The sequence below is a fragment of the Kryptolebias marmoratus genome, linkage group LG24 (genome assembly GCF_001649575.2).
Source record: "Kryptolebias marmoratus isolate JLee-2015 linkage group LG24, ASM164957v2, whole genome shotgun sequence".
Classification (NCBI taxonomy): domain Eukaryota; kingdom Metazoa; phylum Chordata; class Actinopteri; order Cyprinodontiformes; family Rivulidae; genus Kryptolebias; species Kryptolebias marmoratus.
This window is the reverse complement of record NC_051453.1, coordinates 14,235,072-14,260,078: the sequence shown is the minus strand read 5'-3', so window position 1 is coordinate 14,260,078 and position 25,007 is coordinate 14,235,072. Positions and strand designations below refer to the sequence as shown.

The 25,007-nt window shown below is 42.9% G+C and overlaps 1 protein-coding gene across 2 annotated transcripts; it reads right to left on the bottom strand.

The window, feature by feature from the left end:
* Nucleotides 1-3,638: 3,638 nt before the first annotated feature.
* On the bottom strand, nucleotides 3,639-24,069 carry zbtb7a (zinc finger and BTB domain containing 7a). Of its 2 annotated transcripts, none has more exons than XM_017406962.3 (4): nucleotides 23,915-24,069; nucleotides 14,509-15,072; nucleotides 12,937-13,805; nucleotides 3,639-10,917 (listed from the first exon to the last, which is right to left on the bottom strand). In XM_017406962.3, the coding sequence occupies exons 2-4, from the start codon at nucleotides 14,992-14,994 to the stop codon at nucleotides 10,482-10,484; spliced, it is 1,791 nt and encodes a 596-aa protein (XP_017262451.1). In that variant the 5' UTR covers nucleotides 14,995-15,072; nucleotides 23,915-24,069; the 3' UTR covers nucleotides 3,639-10,481. The 2 variants fall into 2 exon arrangements, with proteins under 2 accessions (XP_017262451.1, XP_037830226.1); XM_037974298.1 differs by lacking the exon at nucleotides 23,915-24,069 and adding an exon at nucleotides 22,712-22,839.
* Nucleotides 24,070-25,007: the final 938 nt, after the last annotated feature.

Below are 25,007 nucleotides of genomic sequence, written 5' to 3'. Positions count from 1 at the left end.
GTTAGCTTTGGAGATGGGATGAATGAGTGAACGAGAGAGGGGCTCTCTGTGTCCCCATGATAGCAGGAGTAACACTGCCACCCTCTGGACAATTAGGAGAACTGTTTTCATTGGTGATGGCATTTTGATCAGCACTAATTATCATAAATGTGCCAATATAATCTAATCCTACATCGTGACAATGCCGCTCTGAAGGATTTCATGCCTTCGTCAAGCTGATCCAATTCATGAGGCGTTGACAACAGATGTCGATTTAGCTGAAATACAATGTGTTTTGCTAGTTTGCCCACTCTTAAATGTACATTCTAGTTTATTTTACACAGCCATTCACAGCGTTACACTACGCTGAGTGTCAGTATGGATTTAGAGCAAATATAGCTACATATTTTGTATTAATTGAGTTAACTGAAGAAGTTACAGAAAGAAAACAGCACACATCAGGGCTGTTTGTTGGTTTAAAAACATCATTTGTTACCCTCCAAATTACACGTTTCTGGGATAAGCAATTTGTACAGTTTGAAAATGAAAATTAAATGTGGAGTCCCTCAAGGATCTGTGGTAAGTCCTAAACTTTTTTTTTTTGTATACATTACTGACATTGGTGAAGTGTCTAGCATGCTACAGTGTTTTGTGTCTGCAGATTATTATTTTTTTCTTCTAGGAATGATTTAGAAATGTTTACAGGAAGTACAGTCTGTTAGATGTTTAAAATGAAGAAGTGGTTTAATGAAAATATATCATAAACTGGAATAAAACAAAATGTAGGATTTTTGGTAACATGAAAATTAATCACAATATCCATAAATGGAATCTCAGCTGAAAAGTCTATGAAGTTAAATCTCTAGGAGTTATTTTAGATCATAAACCTTACTGTAAACCTCACATAAAATATAATAATTCACTCAAATTGCACTAAAGCAGATGTGTATTTCAGTACATGGAGTCAATTTATGGATGACAGTAAATGGTTTATTAATCAATTTAAGAATCTTTGTAAGGAAAAAAAATAAAATGTTATGAAGTCAAGAATAATATTATTTAAGATTTATCATACTGTTTGCAGTTTATTTGGTATCCGAGCTTCCTTTATGGATGAATGTTTATGAAAGCCTGGCCGTATATGATTCATTGACTGATTAAAAAAGTAGGAAGTTTACATAATTATTTTACATTTTTGTGTCTTTGGCTTAATGGTCATTTGTAAAGCTGAATGAGTGAAATAAATAGGTAAAATTACTATAATTGCTGCACATTTCTAAGTACAGTTAACACCTACAGTATTACGTGTAAAAAGACAAAAGTTCACACAAAATCTTTGCAACCATTGTTTTTAATAGAAAGATTTTATATTCTTTAAACCAGACAACCAGATGCCAGAATGTTTTTGGATATATTAAAAAAAAGAACAAAATTAAAAAAAAAAAAAGAGGACACAAAATGGAATTACATGATTTAGACTGTGTGGATTTAGTGGTCTCATATACAATACTCTTTCTTTTCGTTGCCAAAAAGTGCAAATTCTCTTAAAACAGGAATCACAAACATACCTCCTGCAGCTTCCGACAGATATGGACAGATGAATCTCGATGCAAAAGACCAAAAACAAGGAACAACAAAGCAGTGAATCACAAAAAGGGGAAAACATTCTGCTGCCCTCTGTAGGTTAAAAAGAACAATTTACAGTATGTTACATGTGGCCCTTCACTGAGTGAGCAGGTATTCTGCCTTTGGGATACACTTGTGAAACACAGAGTGGGGTGTGGTCAGATTAGTAACAGCAACAAAAAAAAAAGCACAAATGTTTCCTGCCTTAAGTGATTCGGTAGATTTAAATGTTTGGATCAGAGAAGTGGATCATGTCCTGCCACTTTAAAATGTTCACAAAAAAGGAAAAAAAAAAACAAAAAGCTCTGTAAAGACTTGTATTGATCACAGTTCCAACTTAAACTATAAATAGTAGCCTACTTCTTCTCTCCCAAGTTAAACCATTTATTAAGCTATTGAGTGCTTATAATGATCAATATTATTCTTCCACTTTACTGCAGTAATTTAATTGTCATGGACATTAGGCCAAAAACAAAAAAAAAAAAAACGAAATAAAAAAAAGCATTTCTGTGCTGATTTGTAAGCTATGGTTACTTTGTAATGGTTTAAGCTCTATATGGAGACCAGATCCAGCCTTTCCCCTCGCAGACAGAGAGGCAGTGTTGATGCAGAGCGACTCTGCAGCGGATGTAACACTGCATGTTTAACATTCAGCACAGTCAGCCTCCTCAGACAGCTTTGCAACTGTTGCGCAGGTTTCTCCATCGAGAAAAAGTGTCTCCATCAAATGACCTGTTCTTTTTCCTCTCTCTCTCTCTCGCTCTCGCTAACAAGATCTGAGACAGTGAGCAGAGAGCAGGTGGGTGGGGGTCTGACCTGTGGTGCCCCCACCTCAAGACCGTGGGACTAAAAATGCTGCATAACAGTCATGAAGGATGAACGACGGAGAAGTGTTCGCTTATGTTCAAATGAAGTGGCAGCTTGAACCACCTTCGATGTAAATACCAAATATTCAAGTTTTTCTTTTCTTGTTTTCATAATATATATATATATATATATATATATATATATATATATATATATATATATATATATATATATATATATATATATATATATATATATATATATATAAATTTTGCATTTAAATAATCATCTGTACTGAAAAAAAAAAATGACAGAAACAAAAGTAGTGATAAACATAAAATAAAAGCACACACAATTCAAAATGGCCTTTTTTGCAAAGTGCTTTTGTTTACAATCGCAGAAGCTGAGAGAAAAAAAAAATCAAATCAAATTTTTAAAAAAAGGCAGTTTGAAAGCGCTACAGAGAGGGCCTTTTAAACTGTCTCTCTACATGTCTGTCTGTTACAGGACGGCGAGGCCAGACAGACAAACCGAAATGTCAAACATTTCCTCTTGTCGCCTCAGTCTCACATCCTTTACACCTGCCAAGTAACTCCAGAGCAGGACTCACAGTATGAAATCATGGAATGTATCCTAAAACTGGCTGAGGTGACAACAAACTGAGCCTAATCCTCCACAGCTCATCCGTTCCCTTCTCCATCCTCTCCCTCTCGTTGATTCCCCTGCGACGGTGTGTGATCTCTGATCAAAGGCCAGTCGGCAGCAAAGATGGAAACTCTGACTCCAGAGAGAGGGAGAGCAATTGGAGAACAAAATAAAAAAAGAAAAAGAAAAGAAGAGACCATGCAACCCCTTCTCCCATGTGCTTACCCACCCTTTTTTTTGTTAACAAAATGGTGCAGTTGGAATAATACAGTTTACTCCCATGTGGCTTCTTTTACTTCAACAAACAGTTATATGGATCAGAATTAACCGGAGAAAAAGGTTGGTCACAAACATGTCACAGCAAAAGAAGTGTTGATGCGTTTGTCTTTGAGGGGAAGCAGTTATGTAAAAAAAAAAAAAAAAAACAAAGTTATGAAAAAGGCAGGGAAATACAGAGACACAACGACAAATTAAACAAACCGAGCAGATAATGAAACCCAATGCATAGCAGTGTATTTTCCACCTGAGTAGTGCTTACATAAAAACAAAATAAAGATCAGCAACAGTCTTTTTTTGCTGCATTTCCTCAAACCGATCTATGGTAACCTCTGTTTTTTTTTTATTATCGTGGCCATATAAGTCTTAGTTTGGCGAACCAACACTGAGATGATTGTTCAGCAAACAGACAATCACTTAGGCTTTAGAAACTCATCGCTAAAAAAAACAAAAAACAAAAGTCAGCCTCCCCTCCCTTTATGCCAACCTTTGCATCCCCAGAGACTGAGAGACTCCAAGTGCAAACTGTCCCCACTTGGCTGAGAGCAGCCAACAGACAGAAGCCTGCCTCTGAAGGACCCGGAGCTGTCTGTGCAAGTGCCAGAGCCACGCTGAGCATAGCGCCGTACTGCATATGCTGCGCTCAGCATGCCGAGCACCAACAGCCTGATGGAAAACATGCGAAAATCAGGTGTGCAGCACGATGACGAAGCAAAGCAACCAGTCCCTTTTCCGCAGTCCTTTATAACAGTCGCCCTGCCCTGCTTAGGTTTGAATATTTACACTCCCCATTATCTCAGTCTTTGTTTCTGTGGCCTTCTCAGATAGATGTAGCAAGAATCTTTGATAATAGCACAAGAAGAATTACATCTCGAGGTCAGTTTTGGAAAATTATATATATATATATATATATATATATATATATATATATATATATATATATAAACAAATCACTTGAAGTGAAGTTTGGAGACTGTAGCCTGTGTCAAAGTAACCTTGGTCTGGGGCTGAGGCTAGAGACACATCAGTGGTGGAGCCAAGGAGGCTGACCGAGACAAAGCTCTGAACCAGCAGCTACAAAAAAAAGGAAAAACGTTTTACATGAATTTGTTAATGTAAAGCTCAAACCGATTACTCCGAATTAGTTTTTGTTTTGTCAAAAATGTGGCAATTAACGTCTGTCAGGTAAAAATAACTTAACAACAACAAAATCCCTATAAGGCACACTGTGGCTCTTTACGCTGAACTTTCCACTGAGGGAGAGGGAACCTCAGCCCCACACTGCACAATACGCGACAACCTGGAAACATACAGCACAAGCTTAACGCTATACCCGGACAAGGCCACAGTCACTTTCCATTTCAGATCATTTCAAAATTGCCCAATTCAGCAGAGATTTAGACTCAAAAAGAAAGAAAGAAAAAAAAAACAAAAAACAGCGTTCAGAATGCTTAATCGTTGATTATGAATCGTGTAACAGAACACGCGATAAAAATCTCATTTCTAATTTTAAGAAGAATCAGAAACAGCATCTATGTCCTCTTCGAGCTTTCTGATCCGGAACAATTAAAATGTTTCAAGTGGTCTCAGGCGAACCTCGCTGCTCGTCTGAAAGTCATTTTTAAGATATTCTAATATACATGTGTAAAAAAATATTAGTTTTCATCCATCGTCGTGCTGAGAATCTCTTTTCAAGAGCCTTTCAGAATAAATAATAAAAACTGTTAATCCAACATAAGATCAGGAGCTTAAAATGCCCAGTGATGAGAATGAAAGCCTTTTTTTTCTGCTTTGGTATTTGTTAATGCTGGAAGTCTGTATATTTCTGAATATTCTGTACATGATTATCTCTAAGGAGGGGTTGAATGGACTCTTTGTGAGACCATTGAGTACTGACCACACTGCTCTGTGCTCGTAGAAACTCGCCGGCCTTTCTGAGGTCTCCTCTCCCATAAGCAGGATGAGGACATTTAACATTAGTGCAAACGTTGCTCTCTCAGCTAAAGCACCATTTCCAGTGCTTTTAGGCGTTTTTTTTATCCGTAACCCCACCCAAGCACCCTTTTATACCCTACCCTCGTGGCACAGCATCCCAAAAACCGTGACCTAAAAAAAAAACAAAAAAAAACACGCACGCTAGCAAACACACAAATGTACAGCCATGTGGAATTGTTAGGAAATTAAAAACAGCTGCAGCACAAGTTATTTTAAGTAAAACAACGAAAAAAAAAAAAAAAAAGCTATACATCTTTAAATCTTTGATTCTGTTTTTCACAAAAGAATGAGAGGAAGTGAACTCAAGCAAAAATGTGTCTGATTTTTAAACATATTTCTGCATATGCAAGACGAGGGCATCTGTGGCTTAGTCACGGAGTCCAGACGGGATAAATCATTGACATATTTTCTATATCTCCAGTCTTGCAGAGGACGAAGATAGAGAACAGAAAGCTTTGGTTATTAAAATTAAAAAAAAAAAAAAAACACATTTGGGAAAGTCTAGATTAAGATGGCTCACAGGTCTTGTCAGGTAAAGGTTCTGCCACATTAAGACAAAGTGGGTTAGAGCAGTCCATGCCAAGTACCACAACAAATGGAGATCACACACCAGACAGACACTAGATTACCCAGCTCTGAAAACAGGAGCCGAACTGTGCAATATTGTACGAGCGAAGGGAAAATGGACACAAAAACTCTTAAGACTTAGACAGCCCCTGGCAATGACCAGTGAGGGTAAACAAGAGCTATAAAACCTGTACCAGGAGAGCTGTGAAACGAGCAAGCAACTGTCCAACATGTTGTTTTGCACTATGACATTTTTGCTTCTGTGGTACCGTGGGCCCGTTGTCCCCCGTGGTTCCTGTGAGACCTCATGTAGTTAGAAGAATAACTAGCAAACAGATGGGGTAGACACAAATGTTTGTCCTGAGACCTTCCAGCCTGCCAGCCAGCAGTACATGCTTGTGCACTCTGGGAAAGAAACATCTCCCCAAGTGAAACAGAAAATAAAAACTACAAATATACAAACACTTAAAGTGCCCTTTCTTCTGCGTTTATCTTCTCCTTCTGTCCACGGATTTTATATTAAGACATAAAGACAATCTCTAACAACTAGCTTCAAGTGCATTCAGTTGCATGGAATCATCTTTTAAAAAATCACCAACCCTAACGCGTGCATCTGAACTTGCTGGATTTCTAATGTGACGCTTTTTTTTTCTCTGTCGAGATCCGTTATAAAAACCTGACTAAGGAACTAAAATTAACCACAATGGACTGCGAAAAAAAGAACTGATCTCAGTTGCAACCGATTTGTTTTAAAGTACCCGTTTTGTAGTCGAAAGTGCCCTCTCCTGTAACAAAGTGCATACATAACCTGCCTCTTCCCAAATAAGGTGCAAAAGGATTGATAGTTGTACTACAGCACCACCCCAGAATTTACATTTACGGTGAAAAGGATGTACACACTCTTTCGGTTGTGAACTTTCAGCGTACAGGACAATGAAATAATAAATAAATTAAATTTATATGGTCCTTACAGGTGTGAAAATTAGGTAAAACAACCTCAGCTGAATGAAAACAACACATGACAAAGTATACCGTGTCAGTATTTACACAATAAAAATAATCTGAGATGGGCACCGGCTCCCCGCGACCCAGAAAGGAGAAGCGGGTAAAGAAAATGGATGCATGCAGTACGTCCCAGCAAGTGTGAGCATTTATAGAAAAACAGAAGCGTTTGCAGTTTGCTGCTCTGAAGCATTTACTGTCAGTGTGTTAATCCAAGGCTAAGGAGTAATACCAGCCAAAATGTTTCGAAAAGCAACCATTGTTGGTCATCGATCTGGTAAGAATATTAAGACTATCTTGCAACAACTTGGAACAGTTTCTTCTCAATAAAGAGAGCTGCTTCATCCTTAAAGGGGCGTCTCAGAAAACCAAAAAGAGCCACATCTCAGACACTTAAGACATTCATTAGAATAATAAATGTTTCACAAAAGTAGATCATTAAAAAAAAGTATGGCTCGTTTGGAAGTTCTGCCATGGCTGGACTACTTAGATTTGCAATGTTGCATCTTAAACCGCAACACTTTTGGAACAATGCTCTTTGGACAGACGAGATGAAAGTGAAAATGTTTGGTCATGATACCCATTTGAGTCTGGGTAAAACCAAACGCAGCATACCAGCACGAACGCCTTATACCGACTGTCAACTACAGTGGTGGAGCTATGATGGTCTGGGCTTGGTTTTAAGAGGCAGGACCTGGGCGTCTTACAGCCATTTTTGATCACGAACCTGTAGGTACAACAAAATGCTCTGGAGCCAAACAGACAAACAGTCCAGCTGTCAGAGAGCTGAAACTTTGCCCAAGCTGGATCATGCAACAGTACAGTGATCCCAAACCAAGCAGCTAGTCTACTACAAAATGGCTAAAAAATAAATAAAACAAGGGTGTTGAAGTGATCAATTCAATTCTAAATATCAACCTAACAGAAATGTCCCGATGATCCCTTATAAGAGATACAACAATACAAACGCTCACAAGCCTTAAGAAACGGAAACAAAGTTTTACAAAACGGGCTGAAATTCCAACATATATAATGTGAGATATTAATAAAGTCATACAAAAGACAATTCGATTTGTTGTTGCTAATTGGTGATTCTGCAAGCTTTAAATATAGGATGTACTTATTTTTCACAATCTTTCTGTCTTTTAGCTCAATCTTTGGTGAATCTCGACAAGGTTTAATATGTCATGTGTTGTTCATCTGAGGTTGTATATTTAAGACCTGGTACAAAAAAAAAAAGAAAGAAATAATAATAAAAATGGAACTAAAACTGGGTGTCTTTACTTTTAACCATGACTGCATTAGGTGGGAGCTTGATGGGGATCGCGTGGAAATGAGCTCGGCTCAAAGGTTTGGTGGGTCAGTGTGAAAAAGGACGCGTCTTGCATTTCTGAAGTTGACAAAATTCAAACATATGCAGTCACTGACAATACTCAGACAGATAGGTGAGCTCTGATGTTCGCCTGCTCTCCGTGGGATACCTGGACCCAGTGTGTGCGTGTGTGTGTGTGTGAATCAAACAGAGAAAGTGCATCGGGGCTGGCAGCTCAGGGTGCATGTTTGAACAGGCTGTGGCTGACTCACACACCGATGATGTGGCCAGAGGGACCCTGGCTGCTACACGCACACACACACACACAAGCAAAAACACATGTAGATGTAAACACACTCCCACAGTAAACTGGCTGCACCAGGCGTCCTCCTCACAGTAACACCAGGCTCTAATATAATAATATCCCCCTCCAGGCTGGTTCAGGGGCATTAGAGGACTACAGAGGCAGGGAGAGGGAGAGAAAAGGCTTGATTTGATCCCCTCCTGCTTGGAAACGTGGCTGAGCTGGGGGAGATTATTTTTTTGGAATGCAACAGACATTGTGAGATCCCCCTCCCCTTCCCTTGTTCCCATCCCCCACCAACCAGCTGCAGCTGCGCTCCTATTCGGCCTCCCAACTTGGACAGGTATTTATTGCTCTCTTCATCACACAGGTTGCCTTACGGCCGTGCGGTCCCTAGGGCCAAAAAGATTGGAATAAGCATGATACATAAAGCTCACTCTTGCTCCCTCCCCATCACCAACCCACTTCCTTTAAATATACCCCCTCGCTTGCTCTGTTGGATATCTTTAGTAAAGCTGTGCAAACATAGAGAAAAAAAAAAAAAAAAGAAAAAAAAGGAAGGTGCTCACATATCTCTCTTCTTCATGCTCTCACTCCCTGCCATCGGTTAAGTGCTACCCGCGCCTTGTCGCACAAGGACAGATTCCGAAAAACTGCACAAAGTTAAGCATATTCATTCATTCATTCAGCGATCTAATCATCATCTGGGCAGGAACTATACATGTCAAGTGTTAAAGTTTAGGACGAGTAGGCAAATCCTTTTTTCTTCCCCCCCCCCCCCTCCCTCCACCATCAAACATTCACACAGCTTTGTTTCATTCACCCACGAGCCTCACTCTGTCAGAAATATGACAACTCTAAGAGGAAAGACGCGATTGGTACGTACACCTCAGCAAGAAGAGGCCAATGTCACATCACCACCTGCTATATATACACATATGTATAGAATTATAAAGTGTCGCGTACCTGAAAAAAAAAACAGAACAAAACAAAAAAAATTAAAGACAAATCAAAAAGGGAAAATGCCGACATTGCAGGGTTGTGAAGGACAAGAGGCAACGTAGTAAAGTCAAAAGATACATTGAGAATGGTAGTGCTTCAAAAACACAAACCCTTCACCCCTCGGATTCCCTAGTCCTGCAAATGGCGAGCCCCCGTTAAAGTGGATTTGACTCAACGTGAATTTGTTTTTCCAACAAGCTGAACAATAGATTCTGAAAAATGCAGTTGTTGTTTTTTCTTTTAAGAGTAAGTAACACTTCAATCAAACCCTTGCCTGATTCTTTCTGGAACATTTAGAAAGAAATTGTTGCATCAAAACAGTGGTGAGTTGTTCTTGCATATACCATATAGTGGAAAATTTTGTTTCTATGGTAACTGTACATCTCAGACCTGCAAAAGAATAGAAAAAAAACCGAGATGTTTTCACAAGGAGGATTTGTCCTCGCTTCACTTGCACAGCAGCCAGAAGGTGCACGACAGTCACCTTTCTTAGAGCTCGAAGGCTGTGAGGACAAAACCAATAAAAATCTAAATCAACTGCATAGCTGCTTAGAGTTTCTTTGTATCTATCATACAATTGCCTAAGCACATATGCCAATGTAGAAAAGGTCTACTATTACAAAGAAAGAAATGGCCCAGAAAGTGGACGTCATGGGTGGATGATTTGAAGCGTTTTTTTCTCTTTAACAAATACACCAAGTGAAGTGCTTGCAAGTCTACTCTGTTTCCTAAAGTAAAAGGAAAAAGAACTATAAAGATTAGATTTCTGTGACACCCTGATTTGGTTTTTAGAGGAATAGTTAGTTGTTTTGTCTTTTTTTTTGTTTCTTTTTGTTTTTTTTTTTCTTAAATTGCCACTGCATGTTTGTATTTCTTTTTTTTTTCTCCTCTCTGTTCACTGGCCTGTCTCACAGGCTGTGCAGAGTGAATGTGGCGTCCAGCAGTGTCCTTGTCGCCCCTGCAGTCTCAGGGCCCTGCCTCCCCTGCTAGCTCCTGCAGCTGCGGACTGTGCGAGTGGACTCCAGCGGCACCCTCCACCTCCGCGGCAGGGGCTCCCTCCGAACACCGTCGTCCCTTGATGATGCGAGGCCCGGGCCCGGTGTCGGAGCCGGCGCTCAGGAAACCTGGGGGGGCCTCCAGGAGCCCGGGCTCTCTCACCCGAGGTTTTCTGCCACGACGGGAGGGGATGCCATTGCAGCCGTCCTTCTTAAGGTGGCGATGCAGATGATCTGAACGCACAAAAGTCTTAAAGCAGCTGGAGCACTGGTAGGGACGCAGGCCGGTGTGCACACGCATGTGATTCTTCAGGTCGTAGTTGTGAGCGAAGGCAGCTCCACATTGTGTACACAGGTAAGGCTTCTCTCCTGTATGCTTTCGCATGTGAACCTTGAGCTTGTCCTGTCTGAGAGGGAGAAAGACAAACATGGCTTAAGAACACACTGACAAGAAATTCAAATGTACAAGACTATCAGCTTCCTCCTGTTTGAATACACTCTGCTCACACAGCTTTAGGCCTCCATCACAAATTAGGTTATCGTGAACTAAATGAAGGATAATACCACCCAATTTATTATCAATTTTTACACATGCAAGCATGATTTAAAATCCTTTGAATGGTTTCACTTCCGATAGTCATTTCTCAGATCTCCTCCAGTCTATGAGAGAATTAAGTCAGACTGAAGAGAGGGCATAAACTTTCCATTTTATCTCTGTGGCTGCAGCACACGAGCACAACTGTCAAAGAGCACAAAGGCTCAATCTTCACTGTGTCAGGTAACCTTTTTACCGTTTCTGGTCACATTAGGTTGAGAAGATGACGGACAGATTGAATTTTGGGGACGCAAACACAACGTGAGGACTTCAGTGTCTTCTTCGCAAAAGGGAATTTTATTGTCAAATAGGTTTGACAAATATAGGACTCTTGAAGACATGACTAGCATTGGAACATCACTTTACCCCAATGAGACGTGTTTCGAGTCAATTTTGTGCAAGAGTCAGTGCCAACAAATAACGAGTTCGACAGCAGCTACAATCAGGGCAAAGAAAAGCCAAAAAATATGACTTGAATTCTCTAAATTAAATTTCATCTCAGTACATCTTGAAGCATTTTTTTTTAGTTTGCTGTGATACACCCCCCAGTAAACTTTATCTGACAACCTTGGCCTTCATTTGACTCTTGTCCTTCCTTCCCCCCCTTTAGCCTTTACTATCTCTCTAGCTCCCGAGCTCTTAAACCGTCTAACCTTCCTATACTGAGGGCTCCTAAACAAATAAGTGTAGTTGAGACAACTCCATTTGAGCACACATACACGCAAGCTATGCAAGAGCTATATAAGCTGTCATGCGAGCAAATAAGTAAACCCACGGCAATCCTTGCAGGTTTGTGCCCCAAATATATATATAAAAAATTAAGTGGAATGTGTGTTGATGAGGACAAACACATTTAAGAATGTGCACATACTCAGGCTGAGGGCTTGGAATAAAGTGGCACACTGACAGAGGTGAATTATTTAAAGGACGGGAGTGATTTATTACTTTCCAAAGCAAACCCTTAACCCTGATCAAACAGGATTAAGATTACAATGCCCCCTTCCCGCTGCTGGTCAAATTTAGCTGCAGGGTAAATTCAGATAGGTCTTCCCTTTCTGATTCCCTTTCTGCCTCAAGAGGCTCTGGATATTTCAAGCCGAGAGAATCTATTTCCGGCACAGGGGCCTGCGAGTTAATTAATTAAGAGAATGATTTCAAGGAAGAAGCAGGACTTCTGAATCCGAGGAAATCACGTGCACAGATGTAGCACAGACGATGTCGGCTTTCGGTGCCACAGTTTCGGTTTTTCCAGGTAGAAGATTTCACTCGAGAGGTGAAGGAGGGAAAATGAGAGAGGGAAGGGGTGCGATAAACACTTTGCTGTGGGCAATAATCAACATAACCACAGATCAAAAGTGCACATTACTGTACTGGAGACAGGAGCAACGTCCAGAACCTGTAATCCCCCTCTGTATCAGAGCAGCACTTTATGGCAGCTTTCCACTAGATAACGCCACCATGGCACAGCCTTCTTTTATAGGACCCCTATGTTAAACTTTCAGGACTTTGCCATGATCATAAAGCAGACCTTTATAACAAACCAGCCCCCTTACTCACTGAAGGTATAACTCTCCATGCGGTTAAAATTGGCATTTGACAACAATGCGACATTAAGAAAAAATCCATTCAGTGCCCTGTGAGACCATAATTAAGGTAAACATTTGGACACTAACTGCACTGCCTCCTTAATGCAAAGCTAAGGTGGTTAGCGCTAATACCCTAGCTCTTGGCTTTGTGGCGTTTCCCACTGCTGTGCGGTTTGTCTACAGTGCCACATCCAATTCTATTAGCACATGTGACATGAGGCAGTCGCTTCATTAAATGGGCTTACCTGGTAAAGCGCACTTTGCAGATGGCGCATTCATAGGGTTTCTCTCCCGTGTGCGTTCTGATATGGCGGGGTAGCTTGCCTGCACCTTGAATGACCTTCGAGCATATGGGGCACTTCTGGAAGGCCTTAGAGCGCATCTTCCTCTCTCCTCCACCTCCTCCAGCCCCGCTGCCTCTCTCTCCTCCTGCTCTGTGTTGGCCTGTACTGCCTCGTGATAACCACAGCGACGGCACTCCCTGCGTTACAGAAGCAGAAGCTGCATCCTCGTGTTGCGTGCTGCTAAAATAATTCAAGTAAAATTCCATGTCGGGATCGTCTCCATCTCCCTGTTCCTCCCCAGGCGTTGTAGACTTCTTCTGCCTCTCGATAGAGTTCATCATTTCTTGCAGGAGGGCACTGGCTGAGCCCCTCTCACTCCCCATCACCTCCCTATGACCGTCCTCCACTTTGATGTCCTGCTGAGACTCAGGGGGGAGGTAGTAGTGACCATTTTGAGATGTAGGATATAAGGACGAACTCAAGTTTCCTCCGTTGCCCTGCACTGCCTCTTCATCCTCATCTTCCTCCTCCTCCTCGTCCTCCTCCTTTGGTTCCTGCGTATGGGGCTGTGACAAGGCAAGGGCCAGTGGGGAGTAGTACTCACTGAGGCCAGCAGGAGCCCCATTGCTGGGGGTGCTCCCGTTACCGTGGTTAAAGTGCAGGTGTGTGGGTAGGTCCCTGAGCTCTGGCGTGCTGCAGCTGCTGCTCCAGTGCGCCCCTCTCTGGAAGTACTCCAGGTACTCCCGGGCCCGAATCCGGTTCCCCTGCTCCTTGACTTCTCTGCCTTTCCCCTCTTCATCGCCATTCTCGTTTCTTCGCTCATTGCCCGCCTATCAAAACAAATAAAAAAGTGGAGAATGTTTTATTTTATTTTTTTAAATCAGCAGAGTGAGTCGGAGCAAAACATAAGCAAAAAGGCAAAGAATGAAGATGAAATTATGTTTAGAAAACAAAGTTAAACAATTCAACTAAGGAAGATTCACTGAAAGACCTAAATGTACAGCTTTACAAATTAACATAATGCACAACTGGAAGGACAGACCCAGTGGGGCTACAAACTATAATGTTAGAAATTGTAACCATTTAGATCTAGAGCCCAAAACATACTTCGACATGTCCTGCATGATGTGATCATGACAATAAAGACCAAAAGAACTATTTAGATGTTATGTCTTCAGACACAGTACAGCACTGCTACACCAACTCATGTTAAAGGGAAGATGTGAGGTGCTGAGATGTGTGTTAGTCTGTGAAAGAGCATGCTGTCCTTCCACAAATGCTCAGCGTGAGTACGTGCTGAACTAACCCAAGCAGTGGGTGTGTGTTTTGCAGAGTGAAAGACACTGTAAAAGGCCATGACTTAAGCCATGCCGGCTATTTATCGAGGTGGATGGTTTTGTGACTATAAGCCCGATTTTAATGTAAATGAACTAGATTTTAAAAGTTTTCCCAGTTTCACTCAACTCCTATGTGGTTCATGCTTCAAATTAACTTTTGCCAATAATTACTTCTAGTTATAAAATGGTGTCGTACCGGCGGGGAGAGCACTTTGGTGTCCAGCAGGTGTGTACAGACGTCCTGAACAGGTGGGATTTCCAGGAGGTGTGCAGCAGCAAGGATGTCAGCCACACTGTTGTGGCTGACTGTCAGTGTGGCTGTGTAGGCAAAGTCCAGCAAAGCCCCCAGAGCCTCCGCCGCCACAAAGTCGATGTTGTAGATGTTCTGTTGGTCAGCGGCGGCCCCTGAAGTGAAGAGCTTGTGGAAGTAGGAGCTACAGGACGCCAGGACGGAACGGTGAGCCGGAAACTCCCGGTCTTGGGTGACCAGGAGGACGTCACACAGCAGCCCGCTGAGCCGCTGCTTGTTCAGGCTGCCCAGGACGTCCGCACTGTGCTCAGGGAAAGGGATCCCCACGGGGCCTTCCTCTGCCTCGCCTGCTCCTCCTCTCCCTCCCCCACCTCCGCTGCTCGCTATTCCCCGGAGCCGCCTTCCTCCTCTCCCGCCGGCCCCTGACGACATCTTCCACCAGCCTGCCGTCGAGCCGCCGAGCACAGCCCCCACCCGTGTATCCGTCCTGCCGTCTGTCCGTCTGCCTATCTGAGGAGGAGAAGAGTTGGAGAGGAAAGGGAAGACGAGGAGAAGACAGCGACAGAAAACGTTCAGGAGATTTACCTTTTTCGGTGCACAGAGAAAGCAAAGAATATTGACTAAATGAGATTTAAATAAGCACCAGCAGTTACTGCAACCACAATTTTTTTTTACGGAGGACACAATTAAAGAACAAAAAACAAAGTGGGAAATCAACGTGAAGCCAGTGGCAAAAAGTGGTGCAAAAGTAAAAGCAGACTTTTAAGTCTCTGAAGAAAAACTTCCACAAAGTTTACATCAGTTTGCATATGAATTAGCATTTTTATTAGAAAGAAAACTGTCTAGACAGCCCACATTTTTATGAGACTTTGAAGCAAGGTGTGAGAAATATGCAAATAGATGGTTTGAAAATGACACCTTACAAACCCAAACTGCAATGACGGGAAAAATGATTGTCAAGCTAAAACGACTAACATTATATATGCACAGCCCCTACTTCATCCTTCCTTATATTTTTATGCATGATGTTCCAGTATGGGTTCCAATCTGTATAAAGCTGTTTTTTTTCTTGTCTTGTTTATTTGTTTGTTTGTTTTTTTTCACAGTAATGCAATTTTCCTTATTACAAAACTAGAATGAAAATGAACATATTTGATAAAAATGTGTGCGTTCAAATTATCTAAATCAAAATGCCCCATTATGACATGTTCCTTATAACCAAGAAAACCTAATTAACCTAAGAAAGTAGGCTAAATTTACGCTTCATCTCCCTGACCCACAACTGAACTTCACCGTGAATATTTTACATTTCACTCCTTTCAGCCGGACTCAAGAGCCTTGAGACAGTGTCTTAGGTAAGGGGAAATAAACCATATGGTAACGCCACAGTGCGGTACATCACAACTGTTCAGATTTCATCTTTGAAACAGATGATGAAGCGGGTGTAGTTACAGACTGGCATCAAAGCAGAAAGATGGCTATGTCTAATTAACTAGTTTCTAAGAGCTACCACCAATACTGAACCCATTTGGTCAGCGTTTTTGTTTGCAGAAATGCAATAATTGGGTGATTCACAAATATATTTAAGTATATTTGTTCGCAGGTGGCTGGGTGCCTGTTCCTTTGCACACAGAAGATTAATGCACATACGGATGTGAGCATACATTTGTGCAAGAAATCAAGTAAGAGGTCGTGGAGGACAGATAAGCAGAGGGCTGTGGGGATCAGAGTGCATGCTGGGAGCTGAGCTGTGCAGCCGCTGTACTCTGTGACGGTCAAGAGCAAGGGAGGTGGAGGAACAAGAGAGGAGAGGAGGGTCGGCGATGAAGGAGGGGAGGGTGGGGTTGTTAGTGCAGACCCTGTGGAAAAAAAAAAAAAAAAAAGCCTCCACAGGAGGAGGAAGAGGACATGCAACAAGCTGAAAGGGAACAGTATTAAAAAGGGAGGTTGTCAATCCGGTCTGAGCTAGTTACCCCACCCTGTACTGTGTGCCAAGTTTGAGAAAAGGCCTGTCCTCTTGCTCACGTGTGTGTGTGTATGTGTGTGGTGGGAATTAAAATGATCGACTGAAGCCTACGCAGCAGGAGGAGGGGGTTGGTTTCGGCAGAGCAGGCCATCCTCGATTTCTCTGTCAGCGCACTCACACACACACACACACACAAGAGAATACAGTAACATCACAGAGACATCAATAACACACAAATCACACACAAACATAAACACATACAGGACACCCACCCTGTACAACTCTCCTCCCCCCTTCACCATCTGCCAAGCAGACCTAGCAGGGGGCAAGGCTGGGCGGTGGATGCATTTAATGCATCGCTCTCTACAAGATTCAAATTACATTCCTTCCGATCAGTCCTCCTGGTATGTTTGTACGCTACACCCCACTACCAAAACCTGCCTAACCTGGCTGCCCCTCCTCTTTTGTACATGTTCACTTCTTTCCTTTCCTCTGCTATATTTTGCTCTATCCTCTAAATGCCTGTCTGCATCCACAACATGTCAGGTTTGCCTCCATGTCAGAGTTAGGTTTACCTTGACCTCTGAAATGAGGTTATCAAAAGGAATGAAGCAGATTTTTTTTCCCATTTTCTCATTGAGATTGTTTAATTTATCCAAATGCTACAGTGGAGATAACATTTAGATAAAATGCTGTATGTTCAAATGACAAAGATAGCACATTTGCTCAACCTTGTTAAGTGTGATTCACAGTTAAAGGCCTTATGTCTCCACCATTTTTTTTTCTATCTCTCACTGTATGACTCTTCTAAATAATTTTTGAAAGTCAACTGAGAAGACTACCGTTGAGTTTTACAAAGCTCCACTGAAAACGACACAATATGTTACCCAACAGCTCATCTGAATGTGTTGAGTGAGAAGGAGATGAGGAGGAAGATGAAAAGAAACAACACAGGAAGCAGGGAGAGCAGAGTGAGATTGGAAGGTAGAGCAAGAGAGAAAGGGCATCCACATGGCTACCGGTCGTGTCCTTCACAGGTGGAAACAGATCTCTGTGAGCCCATCCAGGCCTGAGCCAACCTGCTTTTCTTTAACACAGACCTCTCCAGCACCTGCAGTGGACCAGGCTTTAATGCAGGCCTGTACAGTGCCCTGTCCCCCATACATACATCTGTCTTTGGCTGATCCCGGGTCATGGCTTTGTGAGGTAAAGACGCTGAGCTGAGAGGAGATAAAACACATAAGCACACATGGACAAACATGCGGACATTCACAAACTTGATTCGGTGCCAGCGAAGCACGGAGGGACTACTCTGCATGCAGGAGCCACCTGTCACTGAATAAACCTGCAGAGAACACTGAGAAAGAGGAAACACGGTGCCCCAAACCTGATCCTGACACCTCCTCATGGCTTGAAACATTCCTTATCACTAATTCATGCCTGTGGGTGACAAGGCCTGCAATCTAGCACAAAGCAGCACTGCAGCTGTCCGTGTTCACGCCGTTCCACTTTCAGGAAGGGGCCTTCTCTCTGTGCGCAGTCCATGAGAGCCCAGGCCTGCTTTGCAAGTCAAACAACTGCTTGAAGGCAGGGCCAACTTATCCCATCTCCACCTTTATCACCTTTAATTCATGACAAACATCTCTTTTTACCCCTTCCCATCTCTCTCTCTCTCTTTATATATAGATATATAGATACATGTATAAACACAACCATCTTGTGTAACAGCAGTTTCTGTTTTGCAGTTATTTCAGCTGAGTGTGTGTCAACAGCTTTGCTGAGACAGTTGGACCCAATTTGCTTGCCATCCACAGACAAAAACATGGCAATGGACTGTGGTAGGAGCTGGTAGGAGTGGTTTTCATTTTGTCTGACATGTATCATCTATGAAAGGTCTGCAAAATTTCCACTCTCTAAGTCTTTCACTGACACATACCAGTCATTCCTAAATACAAAGGAACAAACTGTTAACTCTGTAACCTCAGATGACTCTCAAGACATGGGAATAGATTATTGAGATTTTTTTTTATTAAAGAAAACACAACAAACAAAAAGTAACTTAAAATGCACCATTTGAGTGGACCGAGTTAAAACACAAACATCCCCCCCTCTCATCTCCTTTGTAAGCATTACTCTAAACTTTCCCTTTAAAGTTCCTCTTTTAATAACATGAACTACTGACATTAGTGTATATGAACTGTACACATTTCAAAACTACTGAAAAAGTTACTAGCTTTTTAGATTCCCTTAGTTGCCAAATGTATGCATCATATAACCAACTTGCAATCAGAAGTAAAATTAAAAACTATAAAAAATGAATTTTAAACAAGCACAGCAATTTTTTGACCTTGTGCTGTCGTCTATGCTTTCATGACAGTCTCTTTATCATTTCTCTTTTCACCAAGCTCACAACTCTTTGCTACATAATCACCTTGCTCAGGTCAAATAGGTTGAAAAGTTGAATCAAGATGATATTTTTATGATAAGTGGATGGGAGTGTGTGTCTGCGTGTGTGTGACAGTTCTGAGGAAAAGTGGATTTTGAGTAACTGCCACGGCTCAGTGACTCATTGCTGCCAAAGTGGAAGGAAACCTGATTGGCCATATTGGGAGAGAAGCAGGAAGAGGGCAAGTGACTGATAAAACTAAAGCTGCATGTGCTGGTTTATAGGGCTGCCAGCTTTCACTAGAAACTAACCAGGAAGTGCTGCCAAAACTCAAACACAGAGTCTGTGAAAAGGGTAGTGGGCGAGACTGAAGCTCACTCATAACTCATGAGTACACGGTGGCCTAGGAATCTAGCTCAGATGTCAATGATAAACTCAAGACATCTTATACGAGTACCTGGTATAACCTGCTACAACGAGAGGAAAGGTAACAACCCTCAGGTTGGGCAAGGTTTACTGTGAGAAAGCTGGCTGGGGTGGGGGGAGGTTAGAGTGTTCTTACAGTACATTTTGTACTATTACTAGCTGCAGCTACTATTCTCTAAATGTCTCATTGTCAAAAGTTAATACGACTTTAAAACACCATAGTAGCCAGCTTGCAAATGTAAAAACCGCTGAAAGATAGAAACTACACTACTTAACTTCAGCAAAACAAACAAACAAACTGCTGTTTAGCTAACCCTTAAAAATCCCCAAAAGCAATACCAAAAACACAAAATGTCCTTCTTTTTTTAACTCAATTTTAAGTTTGAGTTTGTCGGCGTGATATGTCAGACAACATTTAATCTCATATTTGCTTTCCTTATGTAAAGAAGCCCTCCGAATTATTCTGGCTCAGACCAAACAGCTCAAGCAGCAATCTCATTTGAAATAAGATAATTTGTTATGCTTTGCATATAGCCTGAGGCACATCTTTCAGTTTTTACATCTGCACACAATCGCATCATCAAATCGATTCCCTCCTTTCATCAATATTTAATATGCAAAGACAGGTCCAAAACTATAAACTAAACTTGTGTTTTATGAGAGTTGTTGTCATTTTCTGTTCTTGTTGACTATTATCCTGAATCTGTTAGCATGTGTTGACAACCAGGAAGTGTAAGGAAACACATGGCCTCAGGAACCCTCCCACACGCCGACGCAGCGTTGTCCAGCTCCACTCCAGCTGGCCAGTTGGTCAGTTAGCGTGCGCCGGCTGCACCGCTCGGTGCATGCGCAGAACACCGGGGGAAGGAGGACTTCCTGTGAGTCTGTGGCAGGCCTGTAACAGAACCCGCTCTGTTATCAGATGACCAGCTCTGTGCTTGCTTGATCTCTCTGTCCCTACTGTCTGACCCCCCCCTCCCTTCCTCTCATCTGTCGCTCTCATCTCAGTGTTGCTGCATGTCTGTCTGAGACTGCAATGCATAGTATCCACCACATCACCCACTTCCCCTTTCTACTGCTGAGGAGGCAAAGCTGTGTGGACCCACCCACCTCCCACGTCTCGCCATACTTTAATGCAGCCCACACATTGTCTCTCTTGTTTCATTGCGAACCAAGTCACTACATCGACATGCAGACACCGTCAGACTGGTCACATAACCCCCTTCCAGACTGCTCAAATAAAACGAGCTCTGTACTAGTCTTTAATGACAATATAGCAATAAATGTTTATATTGAATATATTTTACCAGCGTTGACAAAAGCCCGCCTCTAATGTTTTATGCTGAAATCCCCTCATTAAACTTCTAACTCTAAAAGTGTGACAGAGCAGGACAAGCTCTCCCCCCCTGTCTGAGAAACATCTCTGGCCTCACTCTCTTCCTTTAATTTGATCAGGTTGTGTTGGCCTCTCCATAATAAATGGCCCAGAAGAGAACAGAAGAAGCCCCTTTACTCCCCCTAGTCTTCAGCATAACAACAGAAAAACAACAGAGAGGGGTCTGTCTGTCTAGCCAGGCTGGAAGCTGTGGTATACTAAGCAGCTGACCAGGGGAAGCAAACATTAGGGGGAAGTGAAGCTGCATTCACCAAGGAAGAGGCTGATGAAACAATTCGCACTGTAAGAAAATGAACCAAACGATTACAAATCCTGATACTTGAAACATTCATCCATCGATTTTCTTTACCTGTCATACTTGAAATAGCAGCACAGATATGCTTCTTAAACACACACACACACACACACACACAACAAAGTTCTCCAATATATCATTTAAGCACAAAGATTAAACTTTAAGCAAAGAAAATATGGCTGTTACATGTAATGCATTGTATCCTGCCAGCTTTTTTATCTAAAATAAAGCTTCAAACTGCCACGGCGACATCACACAACCTGTCCTCTCAGTCTGCCTGAACCTGCTAGTTTCAGGGCCAAAAGTGGTGTAGGCACAAACATACAGGAATATCAAACTGTACTCAGCCTCACCGCCAAATTGATGGGTGGTGTCTTGGACCTGCCCACAGTCACTGAAGTCCCCTGCAATTCCCCTGGAGTCTATTGTTGGTAACACAGACGTGCATGGATGTGCGCACACAAACACACACTCACACACACAAACACATATGGCGTCCTAGTTTAACCCCATGCTGGAATTTACTTGAAATAACTATATTTTTTTCTTCCGTGGTACCTAGGAAATAGCCCAGCACGTGTAGCAAACAATGTTTACTTTAGCTGATACATTTTGTACCTCTAAACTGAATTAAAAATCGCTTCGTTTGTTAGCGCTTCCTAAACACTTTCCCAGCATTTGGGCGTCTTCATATACTGCGCTTGTCTTTTACCATCCCCATGCCCGCACATTCAAAAAAACGAGTTCAACAAGTATGCAAAGCCAAAAAAAAAAAGCACGCATCTGGTTATCGAGGAAGACAGTCAGAGTTGTTGTGAAGTCTTTAAACCACTGGCCAAAAAGTATGCATTACATGGCGGCAGGCAAGATTAGAATCAGCTTTTGACAAGATGGTGGTGAGGATGGGGGCAAGCAGACTGGTAAGTGTCATGAGATTGACCATGGTTTGAAAAGCAGAGAGAAACTGAAATCAATCTGCAAGGGCACAAATACTTCAGGGTCGTGCGCAAAGTTAGCAGAGTTTAGGTTTGTTTTAACACTGCATGGACAGGCAGATTACCCTATCAGTGAAATTCAGTTGTCACAAGACGTGTCACTTACTCTCCTCATTAAGACAAGATGTCACTTTGTTAGGTTTCTCAAACTATTGCTCGGTGTCACACCTGCACCCTGGCAGACATCAGCGAGGTTGTTCAGCCACAGCGTGGCAAGGTATCTGATGAGAAGTCTTCTGTGGAATTACTTTAACACCTTCAAAGAAGGAGCAGAACAGGATGTGCAAATGTCTCCTCACTTAATTAATAAGGACAACAATGCCAATTAATTAACACCGCCGGGTGATAATATTTAAATATCCTTGAAAAGAATAAAACAACACGATGCAGTGCGGCGCTGGCAGAGTTAAAACGTCAGCAAGGTGTGAATAAAAATGTTATCACAATGGTTCCTTTTCTCTCTGTAGTATTCTGTGCAGCAGTGACCTATTTGCCATTCTCTTCCTTATCAGCAAGTGGTTCGAGAACTCTGAACTCTGTCAAGCCCCTTGTCTCTCACCCTCCTACACCAACAACATGAAGTGGTGTTTATTTCCCCTGCTTGCCTGTACTCTTCTCTCCAACACAGTCTAAATAAACCATGCGTGTGTGTGTGTGTGTATGTGAATGTCTTTGTATAGCTTACCAAATAGGCAGAAAATATTTTGTGGGACCACTGCTTGCAGGTCAGCTCTGTTGCCTATGTCTCTGGGCAGGGCTACAACATTACCAGGCAGGAAACTTGTGAGTGGCCCTAGTCATAAAGGCAAGCCCTTGCCTGATCCCATATAGACACCTAACCCCCCCCCCCCATCCTATCCACCACCACCCTCCTCTATTTTCAGCCCACAACTCAGCTCTGCATCTCCCCTTCTCATTGGCTTCACAGCAGCTCACTCACCACACCTCCTCGTTCGGATTGGCTGACGGCTGTTTCCTTTCTTGGATGGCCAAGGGCAAGGCACTCTGGGATACGGAGGCTGAAACCCAACTTCACCTGGCTCAGGGCCCCTGCCGTGGACTACAAGTCCCAGCTCTCTCCGTCCTCACCACCCCCACTATCTCCAAGCTTGCTCTAACGTAAGCACTCAGGGCTGAATTATACACTACAGTGTGTTGCTAGCAGGCTGACAGGTATTAAAGTACAGACCGGCCATCAGACAGGGCAGAGCTTTGGAGGAGGAAAAAAACAAAACAATTGCAGCTTCATCTGTCAGAGACATACGGAAACGTTAGAGGTGGACTCTTTCTTCAGCTCCACACTCTTGTGACAGTTCAGACACACTTGAAACTCCTGACCTAAATTGACTTACCCCTCTTCTAAACAGTTCAATGCCACCCCAACATACTCTGCAAACAGAGCACACAACCTATCCCACAATGGGCATTCCAGTTCCCGCTGATCCGAAAAAATAAAAATAAAAAAGTTGCTGCCATTGATTGTACCTTGCCCAATCTAATTGCCTTTGGTTCCTCCTTCTCTTCGTTCAGCACCCCTCTCTCAAGAACCTCCCCCCCTTCCTTCTCCACCTCCTGCCCTAAGTGCTTCCACCTGCCAGAAAAGTTCATGTTTTGATCCCATCCCATAAACTTTATCTCAAGATTCCCCAGAGGCGAAGAGCTTCTACAGAGGAAGTATTACAGGGAGATTAATAAAAAAGAGGAAGCTTGACATGGCACTGCTGATGCGACCCACCTCTCCTCTCTGGCCAACCCCCCCACCCTGATCTCCTTTCTGGCCCCCTCCCTCATTCCTCCCTCTCTCCTCTCCTCCTCTGCCCTGCTCCCCCTGTGCTCGACAGGCCCAGGGCAGGCAGAAGGGGGGGATGACAGGGTGCCTTTAGCTCACCTGCGATGGCCGTGGTGGTGCTTGTTGTGGGTTAGCTCAGCCCTCTCCTCTCCTCCTCTCCGGAGCTCTCTATCTCCCTCTCACTGGCGTGCAGCTTAAAGCCCCGTATGCGCTAACCAAGCAGCAGCAGATCAACTCAATTCCCTTCCTGGTTTCTGGAGGGCAAAGAGGTCCCTCCCTTTTCTCTCTCTCTCACACACACTCACACTCTCTCTCTCTTTTAAAGACACAGCATTCCCCCATCGCTTGCCTCCCCCTGTCAAGCAGAAGTAAAGTGAGAATGTCTTCAAGAAATGGACAGTTGTCAGAGCCATAAGCTGCCTCAGAGCCAGCACAAATCATTAACCCTTTACCTGGTCCGTCTGCACTTTCACAGCGACAGCCACGCTCTCAGCTGACACCCGTGCGCGTGCTCTAAGGTTGAATTCAGTTGTAACTCTTGGCTGTTCTCACCCGCCTCATCTCTCACTACTCCTTTCCTTTTCTATGTAAGTCGCACCCACCCATCCTATTGCCTGAGGTCATGGTGTCCCACCCCGAAAGCAAGTTTTGGCACATTCCAGCACATACAGTAGGGGCTGCCAGCAACCCCCTTCGGTACGCACTCTTGTTAACAATGCCTGCCAAGCTCTGACAGGTGAGGACTTCATCGAGTCGAAAAGTTCTTCGCCCGCTGCGGGGAACAGCAAGCTCCCTTGTTTGAACGTACAGAGCCTGCACTTCGAGTTGCGCCACTTCCAGCTGCCCACCCGCACGCCCACTCAGCAAGCGCAAGCCAGCCATTGTGCCATGGAGTGGGATGGAGCACAAGATGTTGAGTTGCACCACTATCACGGCCGGGTGTTAACAGGTTATTTATGCTCAACATTATTTAATCGGATCACACGTGTAACTTAAGTCAACCACATTTCGTTTAAACAATGTGTAATTACGCTGTAAGTACCCTGAAATAAAACTCTTTAACTACTTTTGTATTGCACAATTCACCTTGACACTTGTACAAGCATATTTCTCTAAGGGTGGGCCAATTTCATTCAGCTGAAATGCAGTAAATGTTTAACTGTATATGGAAGAAAGTTGCCAGTTTTCATGA

What these genes read in the sequence shown, in the direction of transcription:
- zbtb7a (XM_017406962.3), bottom strand. Translation starts at nt 14,994, where the DNA reads ATGTCGTCAGGGGCCGGCGGGAGAGGAGGAAGGCGGCTCCGGGGAATA. An exon ending in CCAAAGTGCTCTCCCCGCCG is followed by an intron (nt 13,806 to 14,508) that starts GTACGACACCAT and finishes TTGTTTTGATAG; the next exon opens with GCGGGCAATGAGCGAAGAAA. An exon ending in TGCAAAGTGCGCTTTACCAG is followed by an intron (nt 10,918 to 12,936) that starts GTAAGCCCATTT and finishes TCTCCCTCTCAG; the next exon opens with ACAGGACAAGCTCAAGGTTC.